The following is a 13203-nucleotide window of genomic DNA, read 5'->3' as shown; positions in this document are numbered from 1 at the left end:
CCTTTCAGGAAACCATGCTGGGCTTTGGTCTATCTTGTCATGTTTCAAAGGTTCATTTAGTGAGTCAGAGAAATATATCCAGTATACATCCTGGAATGCTTTTTCTTAGTAGCCATCCATGAAAACACAGGAGTACCCCCAAAGAATGAATGACAGTCAAATGTTAGAACCCCAAAGTCTTCCCCCCCCCCCATGCGTAAGCAAGCAGCAATCCCCCCCAGCAAAAAAAAAAAGCATCGGTACCCACCACCGAGCACTTAAGAATGAGCAAAGCAACAGCAAAGACACAGACTTGCAGTTACCCCATAGACTTCGCGTTTCACCTGGTATTCAATATACCACCATAGGCTTTCTTTCTCCCTAATAAGGGAGAAAGAGATGTCTGCATTTTTACAGTGAGCGGGGAGACATAACAAACAACTCGGTGGTTTACGATGTTAAAAGTCTGCAACGTCACTTTTTCCAAGCTCTGTGCCCAAAGATCACGAGTCTCTGGGCACACAGTGGTAGATAGCCCGACTCTCCCGATGACACACGGGTCTCCTGTCTTGACACCAACCTTTAATCCACCTGTTTCCAGAACCCCGAGATCCTAGGCTTCCAGTATCCTAGTATCCGAGCCGAATACTTAGACTGAGCCCTTGGTGTGCCGAACAATGGCCAGTCATGAAACCCTAAGAGCAGGTCTCTTTCCCACAAAGAACCATGTAACCCCAGGTTAGGATCTTCAAAAGAACCTTGAAAGGGGAAAATAAAGATATTAATGATGGAAATAGAGCTATTTATGAAGATACAAGCAAAGGAGTCGCTGTTTAGCGCCATCATCACTCTGCTCCACCATGTGCCTCCAGGTACTCCATATTCTCATCCCTAACAATCGATTCCAACAACTTCCTAATCACTGGTGTCAGGCTAACAGGTCTATAGTTTCCTTTCTGCTGCCTCCCACCCTTCTGAACTAGTGGAGTAACATTTTCAATTTTCCATTCATCCGGTACAATGCCAGAATCTATCGATTCTTGAAAGATCATTGTTAATGCATGCGCAATCTCCAGCTACTTCCTTGAGAACCCGAGAGTGCATTCCAGCAGGTCCAGGAGATTTATCCACCCTCAGACTATTAAGCTTCCTGAGCACCTTCTCAGTCATAATTTTCACTGCACATACTTCACTTCCCTGACACTCTTGAATGTCCGGTATACTGCAGATATCTTCCACTGTGAAGACGGATACAAATTACACATTCGGTTCCACTGTGTCTCTCATTACAATATCCCCAGTGTTCATTTTCTATTGGTCCTATATCTACCCTCAACTGTCTTTTACCCTTTATATACCTAAGAAAGCTTTTAGTATCTTCTTTGATATTGGTCATCAGCTTCCTTTCATAATTCATCTTTTCCTTTCCTAATGACCTTTTTAGTTTCCTTCTGCAAGTTTTTAAAAGCTTCCCAATCCTCTATCTTCCCACTAGCTTTGGCTTCCTTGTATGCCCTCTCTTTTGCTTTTGCTTTTGCTCTGACTTGACCATATTGTAATCACTGTTCCCTAAGGATGACTTAACCTTAAGCTCTCTTATCACCTCCACATCATTGCACAACACCCAATCCAGCACAGCCGATTCCCTAGTGGGCTCAACAACGATCTGTTCTAAAAAGCCATCCCTTAGACATTCTACAAATTCTCTCTCTTGTGGTCCATTACTGACCTGGTTTTCCCAATCCAGTTTCATGTTAAAATCCCCAATGATTATCATGACATTGCCCTTCTGACACGCCTTTTCTATCTCCTGCTGTAATTGTAATCCACATCCCGGCTGCTATTTGGAGGCCTGTATACAACTGCCATTAGGGTTCTTTTACCCTTTCCATTTCTTAACTCAACCCATAGAGACTCTACACCTTCTGATCCTGTATCATCCCCTTCTAATGATTTAATATTATTTCTTGTACACAGGGCCACACCATGCCTTCTGCCTACTAACCTATCTTTACGATACACTGTATATCCTTGGACGTTCAGCTCCCAGTGGCAGCCATCCTTTAACCAAGTTTCAGTGATGGCCACAATGTCATACTTGGCAATCTGTAGCTGAATTTCAAGGTCATCTATTTTCTTATGCTGCGTGCTTTCAAATATAACATTTTCAGTGCAGTATTTGTTGCTTTCTATTTTAACTGCACCATGCCTCTATTGCCCTGTAACTCATCCCACTGGCCATGATTATGCCTCAGCTCCTGCCTGTCTTGTCTATCATCTGTGTTGCATACTATCTTTGATTTATTTCTGTTTTCCCCTTCACTCTGGTTCCCATGCCCTTGCCAAATTAGTTTCAACCCTCTCGAGCAGCTCTACTAAATCTGCCTGCTCAGATATTGTAACCCATCCTTTTCATACAGGTCATACCTCCCCCAGAAGAGGCCCCAATGATTCAGGAACCCAAAACCCTGTCCCCTATACTAGTCTGTCACCCACATATTAATATGCCTGATTATGCTATTCTTGCGCTCATTAGCATGTGGCACAAGCAACAATCCTAAGATTACTACAGTACCCTGGAGGCCTTGCTTTTCAGCTGCCTACCCAACTCCCTTCAGGACCTCCTCCCTTTTTCTAACTATGTCATTGGTACCAATGTGTACCAAGACTTCTGGCTATTCACCCTCTCCCTTCAGAATACTCTGCATCCATTCCGAAACATCCCGTACCCTGCCACCTGGGAAGCAATACACCATGCGGGTATCTCTATCAGGCTGACAGATCCACCTGTCTGTTCCCTTCGCTATGGAATCCCCTATGACTACCGCGTTCCTTATCTTCTTCTCTTCCTTCTACACCATGGAACCAGGCTCACTGCCAGAGACCCGATCGGCATGGTCGTCCTCTGTCAGGTCACCCCCCCCCCCCACACCCCCCTTGCCTATTCTCCTAATCTGTCCAAGTCCTTCTGCAGCCTTCCTGTTTCCTCAACACTGCCTGCCCCTCCTCCAATTGTCATATCATCTACAAACTTGGCAACAAAGCCATCTGTTCCATCATCTAAATCATTGATATACAGCATAAAATGAAGAAGTCACAACACTGACCCCTGCGGAACACCACTAATCACTGGCAGTCAAGCAGAAAAGGATCCTTTTATTCCCACTCACTGACATTCCTCTGGGAGTTCATCCCTCACAACAGTATCCAAAACTTGGTTCCATCATTTAAACAAAATGAAATGTATGGTCTTATTACCAATTTTAAAATGAAATTTACGAACAGCACCTGTTACTAAATGAATCTTTCTAATTTTTCAGTAATAGTTTTGGATCCTCCTTGCAATTCATTTTTATGAATTCTTAATAGCTTTTACCAAATTAGTATTTCTCACATTTGTGTAAAAATGAGATTTGGATTTTTTAAATTTTAGATTTTATAGTTTTTCTTGATCACTTACTCAGTCATTTGTTTCTCATAAGAGCTGATATATAATAACCAATAGCAAAAACACTAAATTACATTCTAGAGCAATTGCAATATTTTCCTAGATTAAATTACTTAACAACAGAGTAAAAATAAAGACTTTGGCCTTCACATTGGTACAATTTAAGTGTTGACTAGGCAATTGAGTTAAGGTTCTAAAGCAGGGGTGTCAAACTCATTTTAGGTCACGGGCCGGATTGAGCAAAATGCAGCTTCATGCGGGCCGGATCAGTCGGACGTGTGTGAACGCAGTTTTTGTTGCCTCCATTTTTTCCGCCTGCTCTCATGTGTCTCAGTCTCTGCTATAACTACAAAGTGTTTCACTTTACAAATTCCGTTTCTTATGAAGAAGACTGCCGAATAAACACTAAAAACCCTGAAAACCTGGTACCTGAATAAACTCAGCATTAGCCATATCATACGCCATAGGCGCTTCGATTACTGGGGCCAGCTTTAATAGTAATTAGATATTATCTCGCAGGCCAAAGATAATTCCACCGCGGGCCTTGAGTTTGACATATATGTTCTAAAGGATTGTATGTTTACAAATATGTCTCAACTGGTTAATTGTATCCTACTTCCTCTTTCAGATCAGAAATGTAGAGACAAACCAATGTCTGGATAATATGGCAAGAAAGGAAAATGAAAAAGTGGGAATATTTAACTGTCATGGTATGGGAGGCAATCAGGTGAGCTGCTGTCCTTCTTTTCCACTTACCTGTTTTCAATAAGTGGTCGGGCTTTGTGATACTGAGCTTTGAATATTTCCATAATTAACACTTGTTCTTCTGATTTTTAACTTGTATGAAGTTATAACTAATATTAGTAGTTCTGCCTCTGTGGTTACCTACACAGCAGTAAATTCCTTTTGATGAATTTGTACCTGCATTCTTGACTCCAGACTAAATTTCAAAGATTCAGTTAATATAAATGATTGTAAGGCTTTGATATTAATGTTTGGCTGTAAACTCTGGGCTCTAATTGACATCAAGAAAATAAATATTTCAGTAACATGGTGAGAGTTTGCATTGTGGTTATGAGATATGTGCTTTGTGGTTTTTTTTGCTACCGATAGTTGGATAATCTACCGATAATCTTCAAAGCTACTTGAGCTTTTATAAGTTTCTCTGGGACACTTGCTGGACAAAAGTTCATGTTAGAGTTCTGAAAATAGAGGATAATGAAGAAAAAAATTTTGGAAATGTATATGGAATGAAATATTGAATTTTAATTTTAGTAATTTTAGAATGATACAATCTGCAAACCCACAAAAAAAGTTAATAGAAAATTATAACTGAAAAATGTATCTAGAATATGCCTGTAGACTTTATAGCTCTAACATTGCAGGTGAGGAGAGTTGAGACTTGGAGCCCATTAAAGCTGTCTACAAGAAGATTGTGTTTTAATCATCTGTTCAGGTGCAGCATTTGTTTAATCAAACACTAGCTCTTAAAAGTAAATTGAAGATAAAGTTCCAAAAAAATTCTTAAAACATTGTAAAATATCTCATTTTACATGTGAATTACAGATTTTTTAAATGTAAAATTAACCTTTTTTATATTTTCTAGGTGTTCTCCTACACTGCAAACAAAGAAATTAGAACTGATGACTTGTGCCTAGATGTGTCCAAACTTAATGGTCCTATCATGATGCTGAAGTGTCACCATCTAAAAGGCAATCAGCTCTGGGAACATGATGCTGTAGTAAGTGCTGTCTTTATGAAAAAAGGAAGGTTAAATTAGTTTTTCAAGGAATTAAAAAATTTGCTGCACATTTGATAGGTACATGGAGGTTAGAAAAATAGAGGCTATGGGTAACCCTAGGTAATTTCTAAGGTAAGGGCGTGTTCGGCACAGTTTTGTGGGCTAAAGGGCCTGTATTGTGCTGTAGGTTTTCTATGTTTCTATGTTTTAAGTTTCTTTCTATTTACTTGGCTACTCCTAACAGTTGGTTCAATGTTGAAACTGTTTTGTAGCTGCTGTAACCTTGCTAAAATAAACAAGCAACAAAGAACAGAGAGAATGAACTAGTTTACCAAAGACAATATCACAGGCTCCCAGTTCACAGGTGGAGGCCACTTAATGGATTTGCTATGGAAAATACAAGGCAATCTCCTACTGATAATTGCACAATGATAATTTATCAAACAATGTAACATCCATTTCTGGCTGGTTAAAACAACAACTCTTTCTTCTGCCTCCAGTACAGTCAAATTCCTTTGAATGTGCATGGAGCATTAGTAATTGAGAGAAGAATTTTCCAGATTCATGGATTCAATGGGGCAGGTGGGAGTGACAGTGGAAGAGTTCAAAATGCATAAAACTGCAATACAATCAGTTTGCTAGGAATACAATCTCTCTGTAATACGAGGGTATAAAAAGCCTTTTCTCTGTAAACCATAACACTCAATAATCCTCCCTTATAAGCCCTACTGAATGGACAGCTGAAAATGGCTAAGGAAAAATGGTGGATCATATCACCATAATGAATGTTTCATTTCTCTTGGCTACAAATATACACAAACGTGATGGCTTGCCACTGCTAATGTAACCACTCCTGGGCAGCTCTGCAAACTAATAGAATCATATTCAAAACATGTTGTACCATGGGAATTGCTGTATCAGAGCTTGATTAGCTGATGATCTCCCAGTGTTTATTTTACTCTGATAGTACTGGTTTGGCACTGAGACACTGATCTTGTTTCAGTAGGAATTAGAATAGGCCATCTAGCCCCTCTTCCCTGCTCGACCATTAAATTTAATCATGGCTGATCCTTTCATTCATAACTACTTCCTTGAACTAGCTCCATATCTCCTGATTCTCATCATATGTACAATTCTGTCTTGAATATACTCTACACCAAAAATTCAACAGCCTCTTCTGTAGAGAATTTCAATTGCTCACCTGTCTCTGCATGAAGAAATTTGTCCTTGATGCAGTTTGAAATGGCTGACACCTCATATTGAGGCCATAGCCCTAGGTTCTAGATAATGCATTTAGGGGAAATATTCCCACTTCAACACTGTTGGATAAGTACAAAGGGCTTGGGCTTCTCCATTGCTACTTTCTGGAGCCCCATGTCTGTCTCATTCATGGTCATCCTCCTGTTCCTTGTTACTGACCATTTCTGCAATCTTTATATAATAGGTCTGATTGGTTCTTAGAACAGAATTTCCAGCTACTTTTCTGCCTCCCTGACGCATGGCAATGTGTACGCCTGGGACTGGAGCTCATCAGTTCCAAGCCATCTTCTCCAAACTGCGTTCACCCATTACGGGACTGTACACTACGATTCACAGTGGTTTCTGCCTGTTCCTACCTAGTACTGCTCCAACACACCATCTGCCTTGACATTTATTTATTTAATTTACTTAGTTCCGTAAATATGAACCTATCTTTCCTCTTGCACAGAAGTCCCTTATCAAAGTTTGTGCTCCATAGATGCTACTTGCTGGACCCACAGATTTGAATTCCTGGCAAACACTAATTTTGAGTCAGCTGACTACAATCAGCCTGTTCCAGTTGATTAACTGATTTACTGGGGGTGGTGGCGGACTGCATATGATGTGTTTACTACTCAGGAACTGCAGGAACATTTACTGTAAGAAAATCTAAGAGTAAAGCCAAATGAAACTGGTAAGTATTTAAAATGAAGTTGCCTCCATACTCGCCAAAGGCCACACACTTCATACACTGGGCACTATACACCTTTGCTTTTTCACACTTCTGGAGCCAGATTCTACTATACTACAATAGATGCTATTTTCCTGGTTCTCTGAAGTCATTTGGATCAGTCTGTGCTCCTTGATATCTACTGAACTTTCATGTAGTTTTGATTGATTCTATTGTACTTCTATCATAAATGCCTTTAAGAGAACTAAACTCAACATAGTATATGGTGACATATACACTTTGAATTTACTTTGAACTGGATTTCAGTCCTTCTCCAGTGCCTGGTCAGCTGTTTTGCTGCTGGTGGTTTCAAACTGATCCTTTGTTCTGCTTCCAGCCACTGATCTGATTTCAGTCATTTTTGGACTTTTTGATTCACTTAAACCATTCTGTGGCAATATTTCAAACTAGAACAGAGAGGTTATTCTCAATTACATGTCAATAATTGCCCTCCAAAGAGTTTCACTGTAATAATTTATGAAGTTGCTGTTTGAGGAAGCTAATTACACAGAAGTTGGCTGCTGCATTTCTACAATATAGGTAGCTAGCCATGTGTAAAAAGATACTTGAAAATCCAAATTCTGCAGATACTTAAAACAAGGGCCCTCCATTGGTAGGGGTCAACCATGGATTTTTCATCCTAGCTGTCTAAGTGTTAAGTAAGCCAGGGGAGTATGATATGGAGAGCAAGCCATTGTCCATCCAGCAGGGTCTCCCTCTCCACACAGTTGATGAATCCAAAGGAATGTTAGAGACCAGTACAGTTTGGCAGCAGCAGTATCACAGGAGTTACCAGTCAGCGTTGCACTCAATGTTGGACTGCCTTAAGGACTCCAGCTCTGGATTTTTCTCTGGGGTTTACTCCTGAAGCCTTTCACATGAGTGGATATAGCCACAAGGCAATAGAGGTCTGAGGTCAGTGTTTTCCTTCTAGATGAGTTGCTAACCACAGCTGGTGAGCCCCATCTGCCCAAAGCGACTGGTTTTGCCCCTACTCCTGTCAGTAGAAACGGTTCTGCCAGACTTAGTAGCTAAGCCACATGGGAAGGCCAAGAACTGGAAATGGTTGTCAGAGGCTATTTGAGACGTAGGTGATTGGGAGCATTTAATAGGTAGAGGGAGATTATCCACACTATCTCCCCTGGCTATCATGACTTTAAGGAACCTTAAGATATTTGAATTCTGCAATAAAACAGGAAATAAATACTCAACAGGGAAGCTGGTAAGGATGAAATATTTCTCTTTCCATAGTTGCTTGTTACTCATTGCCATAGTTGTTCATTGAATCAATGAAAGGTTTCCCTTATTTCTCCTGGAATTTCTTAGTCATCTAAAGGATTGTGTGGTTTGGAATGGGCCGTGGTCTGTACAGTTACATCATGTTTAACTGAATGGGGCTGTACATTCATCATACAACGGGAAACATACTGTCCATACAAAGTGTTACATGATATCGATGTACTATCTTGTGTGTGAGCCATAAGGGGCAGGTCGGGAATGATGCAACAAGCTGGGAGGTAAGGTATGGAGGTACATCAAGTTTGCAAAACGCACTGCAAGTTGCAGAGGGAAATGACTGACCACCTTGCCCATCTGCATAAACAGCAGTTCACTCTGATCAAGTTCTCAACTGCATGCTCTATTTCATAATTCTCTGAAAAAGATCCTCCTGTGAACTTTTTTTTAGGATGGCACATTTTATTTGTATTAAATCCAGTGATATTTCTTTGGTCTTTTTGGCAAAGTCATGCTGATCACAGCTTCTTAATTTTTTTTTGAGAATGCTTTTAGCAGATTTACCTTCAGTTTTGAGCCTAATTGTATGCTTTAATATTCTCCCCTCTTGTGTATATTTCTGTTATGTTTTGAGTTCAACTGTTCAGCATTTATTTCTTTCATTATTTCTGCATGATCCCATTGAATTCTCTTTCTGATATTTCACTTTTTTAAAAAATGTTCATAATATCACAAAACATCCTGCTACCTTATCTCCTTTCTAAACTTCAAATCAGATAAATCTATGTCTTCTGTTTTTGAGTACTTTGCTAAGGGAAATTTACTAATGTCACTCCACTCTAAGAAGGAAGGGAGGCAGATGAAAGGAAATTATAGGCCAGTTAGCTTGTTTTCAGTGTTTGGAAAGATGTTGGAGTCCATTTTTAAGGATATGGTTTTGGAGTTCTTGGAGGCACATTATAAAGTAGGCAAAAGTCTGCATGGTTTCCTTAAGGGGAAATCTTGCTTGATAAATCTGTTGGAATTCTCTGAGGATATAACAGACAGGATAGACAAAGGAGAGTCGGTGGATGTTGTTTACTTGGATTTTCAGAAGGCCTTGACAAGGTGCTGTTTAACAAGAGCCCATGGTTTTACGGGAAAGATACTAGAATGGATAAAAAGATTGGCTAACTGGCAGAAGGCAAAGAGTCAGAATAAAGGTTGACTGCAGGTTCTGCAGTGGTTGGTGTGGAACCTCCTTTTCACATTATATGTCAATGATTTGGATGATGGAATTGATATCTTTGTGACCAAGTTTGCAGACAATACAAAGGTAAATGGAGATGCAGGTAGTGTCAAGGAAGCAGGGAGTCTACAACAGGACTTGGACAGTTGTGGGAGAATGGACAAAGAAGTGGCAGATGGAATATAGTGTAGGGAAGTGTATGGTCATGCACTTTGGTAGAAGGAATAAAGGTGTAGACTATTTTCTAAACAGGAGAAAATTCAAAAATCAGAGCTGTAAAGGGACTTGGGAGTTCTTGCAGAGGATTAAAGGTTAACTTGCATGTTGAGTCAGTGATATGGAAGGCAAATGCAATATTAGCATTCACTTTGAGAGGACTAGAATATAAGGGCTTTATAAGGCATTAGTCAGACTGCACTTAGTGTATTTTGAGCAGTTTTGAGCCCCTTATCTAAGAGGAGATGTGCTGGCATTGGTGAGAGTCCAGAGGAGGTTCACAAGAATGATTCTAGTATTGAAAGGGTTAAAGTATAAGGAGTATTTGATGGCTCTAGGCTTGAACTCACTAGAGTTTAGACGAACAGAGGGGATCTCGTTGAAACCCATTGACTATTAAAAGGCCTATATAGAGTGGATGTAGAGAGGATATTTCCTATAGCGGGTGAGTCTATGACCAGAATAGAGGACATCCATTTAGAACAGAAATGAGAAGGAATTTCTTTAGCTGGGAGGTGGTGAATCTGTGAAATTCTTTGCCATGTATGGCTGTGGAGGCTAATTCATTGAGTACATTTAAAGCAGTGGTTGATGGGTTTTTGGTTAGCCTGGGTGTCAAAGGTTATGGGGAGAAGGTAAGAAAATGAGAATGAGAGTGATAATAAATCAGCCATGATGGAATGGCAGTGCAGACTCAATGGGTCAAGTGGGCTAATTGTTCTATGTTTTTTTGGAATTGGGTCCTCTTATTTAGTCATAATTCTGTGCACCTCTATTTAGTCTCAATTCAGCTACTTCTGTTCCAAAGGAAATAACGATTCCATATCCAATTGTTTCTTATAATTTTCTTCACTTGTCTTCTCTGTTTTGTCCATGCAATCTTTCAATGTTGTGACCAAAAATATACAAATAAGTCAAAGTGAGGTTTACCTGGTGATTTAATAGTAGTACAGCATTTCTGCTCCTAAATTCTGTGCTTCTACTAGCAATGATAAGATGAGCACTTTGCTGAGCTTTAAGGATTTGTGCAAATACCCTTTGTTCCCTTAAAATGTAAGAAATAAAAGTAGAATTAAGCCTGCTGACATTTATCACATCTGACTATGCCACCTGAATTGCTTGAAATATTTTGTACATTTATATCTTCATATTAAAATTATAAGTGAATTTCTCTGATATGAAAGTACGTTTGTAATAACAGTATTTTCTAATGTTTCAGAAACTGACCCTGTTGCATGTGAACAGCAATCAGTGCTTAGATAGAGCCACAGAGGCAGACAGCCAAGTACCCACCATGAAGGATTGTAATGGAAGCCGCTCACAACAGTGGATTCTTCGCAACGTCACACTTCCTGAGGCTTTCTGATTGGTCAGCTCTGAAGATATAATGGGCTACCTCTGTGCACCTTACTGCTAGATTCATACTTAAAATGAACTTTCATCTAGGCAGCGAATAGGTTCCTCCTCTGAGCATGTAGACAGTTGAAAGGATATTACAAAAATCTGTATTCCTTATTGGCGGTTTGAAACCGTAGACTTTGGAGAAACTGTGCACACTGATGTTTACATTGTTTCTGACTGATTTTAAAAAGGGGAAGGTGGGGCTGTCAAGATTGTTTAAATCTTAGTGAATGAACTTGCACTGTTCATTAAGAAAATATGATTTTAATGAAGTGGTCCTAAAACATCACTGTTTTTCTGTCAGCAGCATATCATAGTAATTTAATTGCACAATTGTTGTATTGGACTGAAAGTGTGGCTTAGCCCCAGAAATGTTCATAATATCACAAAACATTTTGGTTTATTTGTGGTAACCAATGTAACATAATATCAGTGCAAGAAGTCAATGAACATATATCAAAAGTACATTTAAATCACTTTTTTATGAATAAAAAAATCTATTTAACTGGGACAGAATTCATGGAAAAATGAATATTACAATTATGAGGACTTTAATTTTGTGTAGATTTTTATACCTCAATGAAGAATTAACCAGCTCTGATTTACAAATTTTGAACATTGTTTTGTTTTCCATGGAATTGTTTCAGTTAATTCATTCTTAATATTGGTAAATTTTTTAAAAGTAGAGGCCACATAGAGACGGGGAGCTGTAGGAATGTTGTTTTTTGTCAAGTATCTTACATCATTTAATGTTTCCTCTTTGCAATTTCTTGTCCTGGTTCTGTTGGCTAGTAAATACTGTTTTGGCTCCTTCCTGAATTCTTCTTGAATTATTCTCAAAGTACTGCTGCTATGAACCAGTTAAGGAGCATTTCATTAAGCAGCTTCTGAAGTACAATGAATAAATGTTTCTGTATATTTTGACTTTGTGTTCTTGATGAATACTCCATTTTCTCATAATGTTAGGAATATGTGTGGCCTAGGTTTGATGGGATGTAGATTTTTTTTTCCCTTTTTATATATTTTGTTTTATAAACAAAATTCACTGAAAATTTCTCTTCGATAGGCTGGGTTGCATCTGGAGTTTTTGCAGGATGAAGTCTCCATTCCATCCATAAAACTATCCTGCTACTTCACTATTTGCGTAACTATTCTAGGTTCTGTGAAATACTGGTGATTGCTTTTTTTCCTAATAAAATTTTTGAAACTGATTTAGTTGTGTGTTTTTTACCTATCCATTTTGTACAGCAATAAAACATCCTTTCAGTATAAATCCTTAATTTTGTATTTCTCTATTTTCCTTCAATCTGTGCATTCCAGTGCTTATTTTAGTTGATCTTTTTGGTGTTCTCCTCAGGTTAACTGCTGTTATATTACTTGGCACAGAGAACATTGTGGTCAGGTTATGGCTCAGTAGGCCACATTTTCACAACTTTCCAGCAGGATCCATTGTGAAGCTTTCTGATTTCCTACATATTGGGTGTTAAAGATGATGTTTAACACCTCAATTGCCAAACTGATCACTCAACGCAAAGTGAAGACAAAATGGTCTGTAACTCAGAATTGAAGTTTCTTTAAGGCTGTAAGTAAAATTCCTTTTACTTGAGCTGTACTTAGCCACAGTGTAGATGAGTAGAACAGTGGGCTAAGCATGCACCCTTGAGGTGTCCCTGTTGGTAACCAGCAAGGAAATTTTATTTCTGATCTGGGCTGACTGTGGTCTCCCAATATGGAAGTCGAGGATCTAGTTGCAAAAGAAAATACAGAAACCCAACTTTTGAAGCAAGATTATTGGTACTGAAGGAATGATGGTGTTGAGCCGTAATTGATAAAAGAATAATCCTTTGATCCTGCACAATTCCAAAGCCTGAATCTCATATAATCAACTTGTAATTAAAATCTCAAACATATGTCTGTGTCTGCATACAATTAAATTCTAGTATGTTCAGATCTTATGGTTAAAAATGATCATTTCAATTGAATTT

The 13203-nt window shown here is 39.0% G+C and overlaps 1 protein-coding gene across 2 annotated transcripts in view; it reads left to right on the top strand.

Moving 5' to 3' along the window:
- The window catches only part of galnt1 (UDP-N-acetyl-alpha-D-galactosamine:polypeptide N-acetylgalactosaminyltransferase 1), a 122096-nt gene extending 109667 nt beyond the window's left edge, over positions 1-12429 (top strand). For both annotated transcript variants that reach the window (XM_073054285.1, XM_073054283.1), the window contains exons 10-12: positions 4056-4154; positions 5034-5168; positions 11037-12429. In XM_073054285.1, coding sequence (XP_072910386.1) covers positions 4056-4154; positions 5034-5168; positions 11037-11183 — 381 coding nt within the window. In that variant the 3' untranslated portion in view covers positions 11184-12429. The remainder of the gene's footprint in view (positions 1-4055; positions 4155-5033; positions 5169-11036) is intronic.
- The last annotated feature ends 774 nt before the right edge of the window (positions 12430-13203 follow it).

This window comes from Hemitrygon akajei, chromosome 8 (assembly GCF_048418815.1).
Source record: "Hemitrygon akajei chromosome 8, sHemAka1.3, whole genome shotgun sequence".
NCBI classification, from domain to species: domain Eukaryota; kingdom Metazoa; phylum Chordata; class Chondrichthyes; order Myliobatiformes; family Dasyatidae; genus Hemitrygon; species Hemitrygon akajei.
Note: the sequence above shows the minus strand (reverse complement) of the source record. Positions and strands in the feature narration are given on the sequence as shown.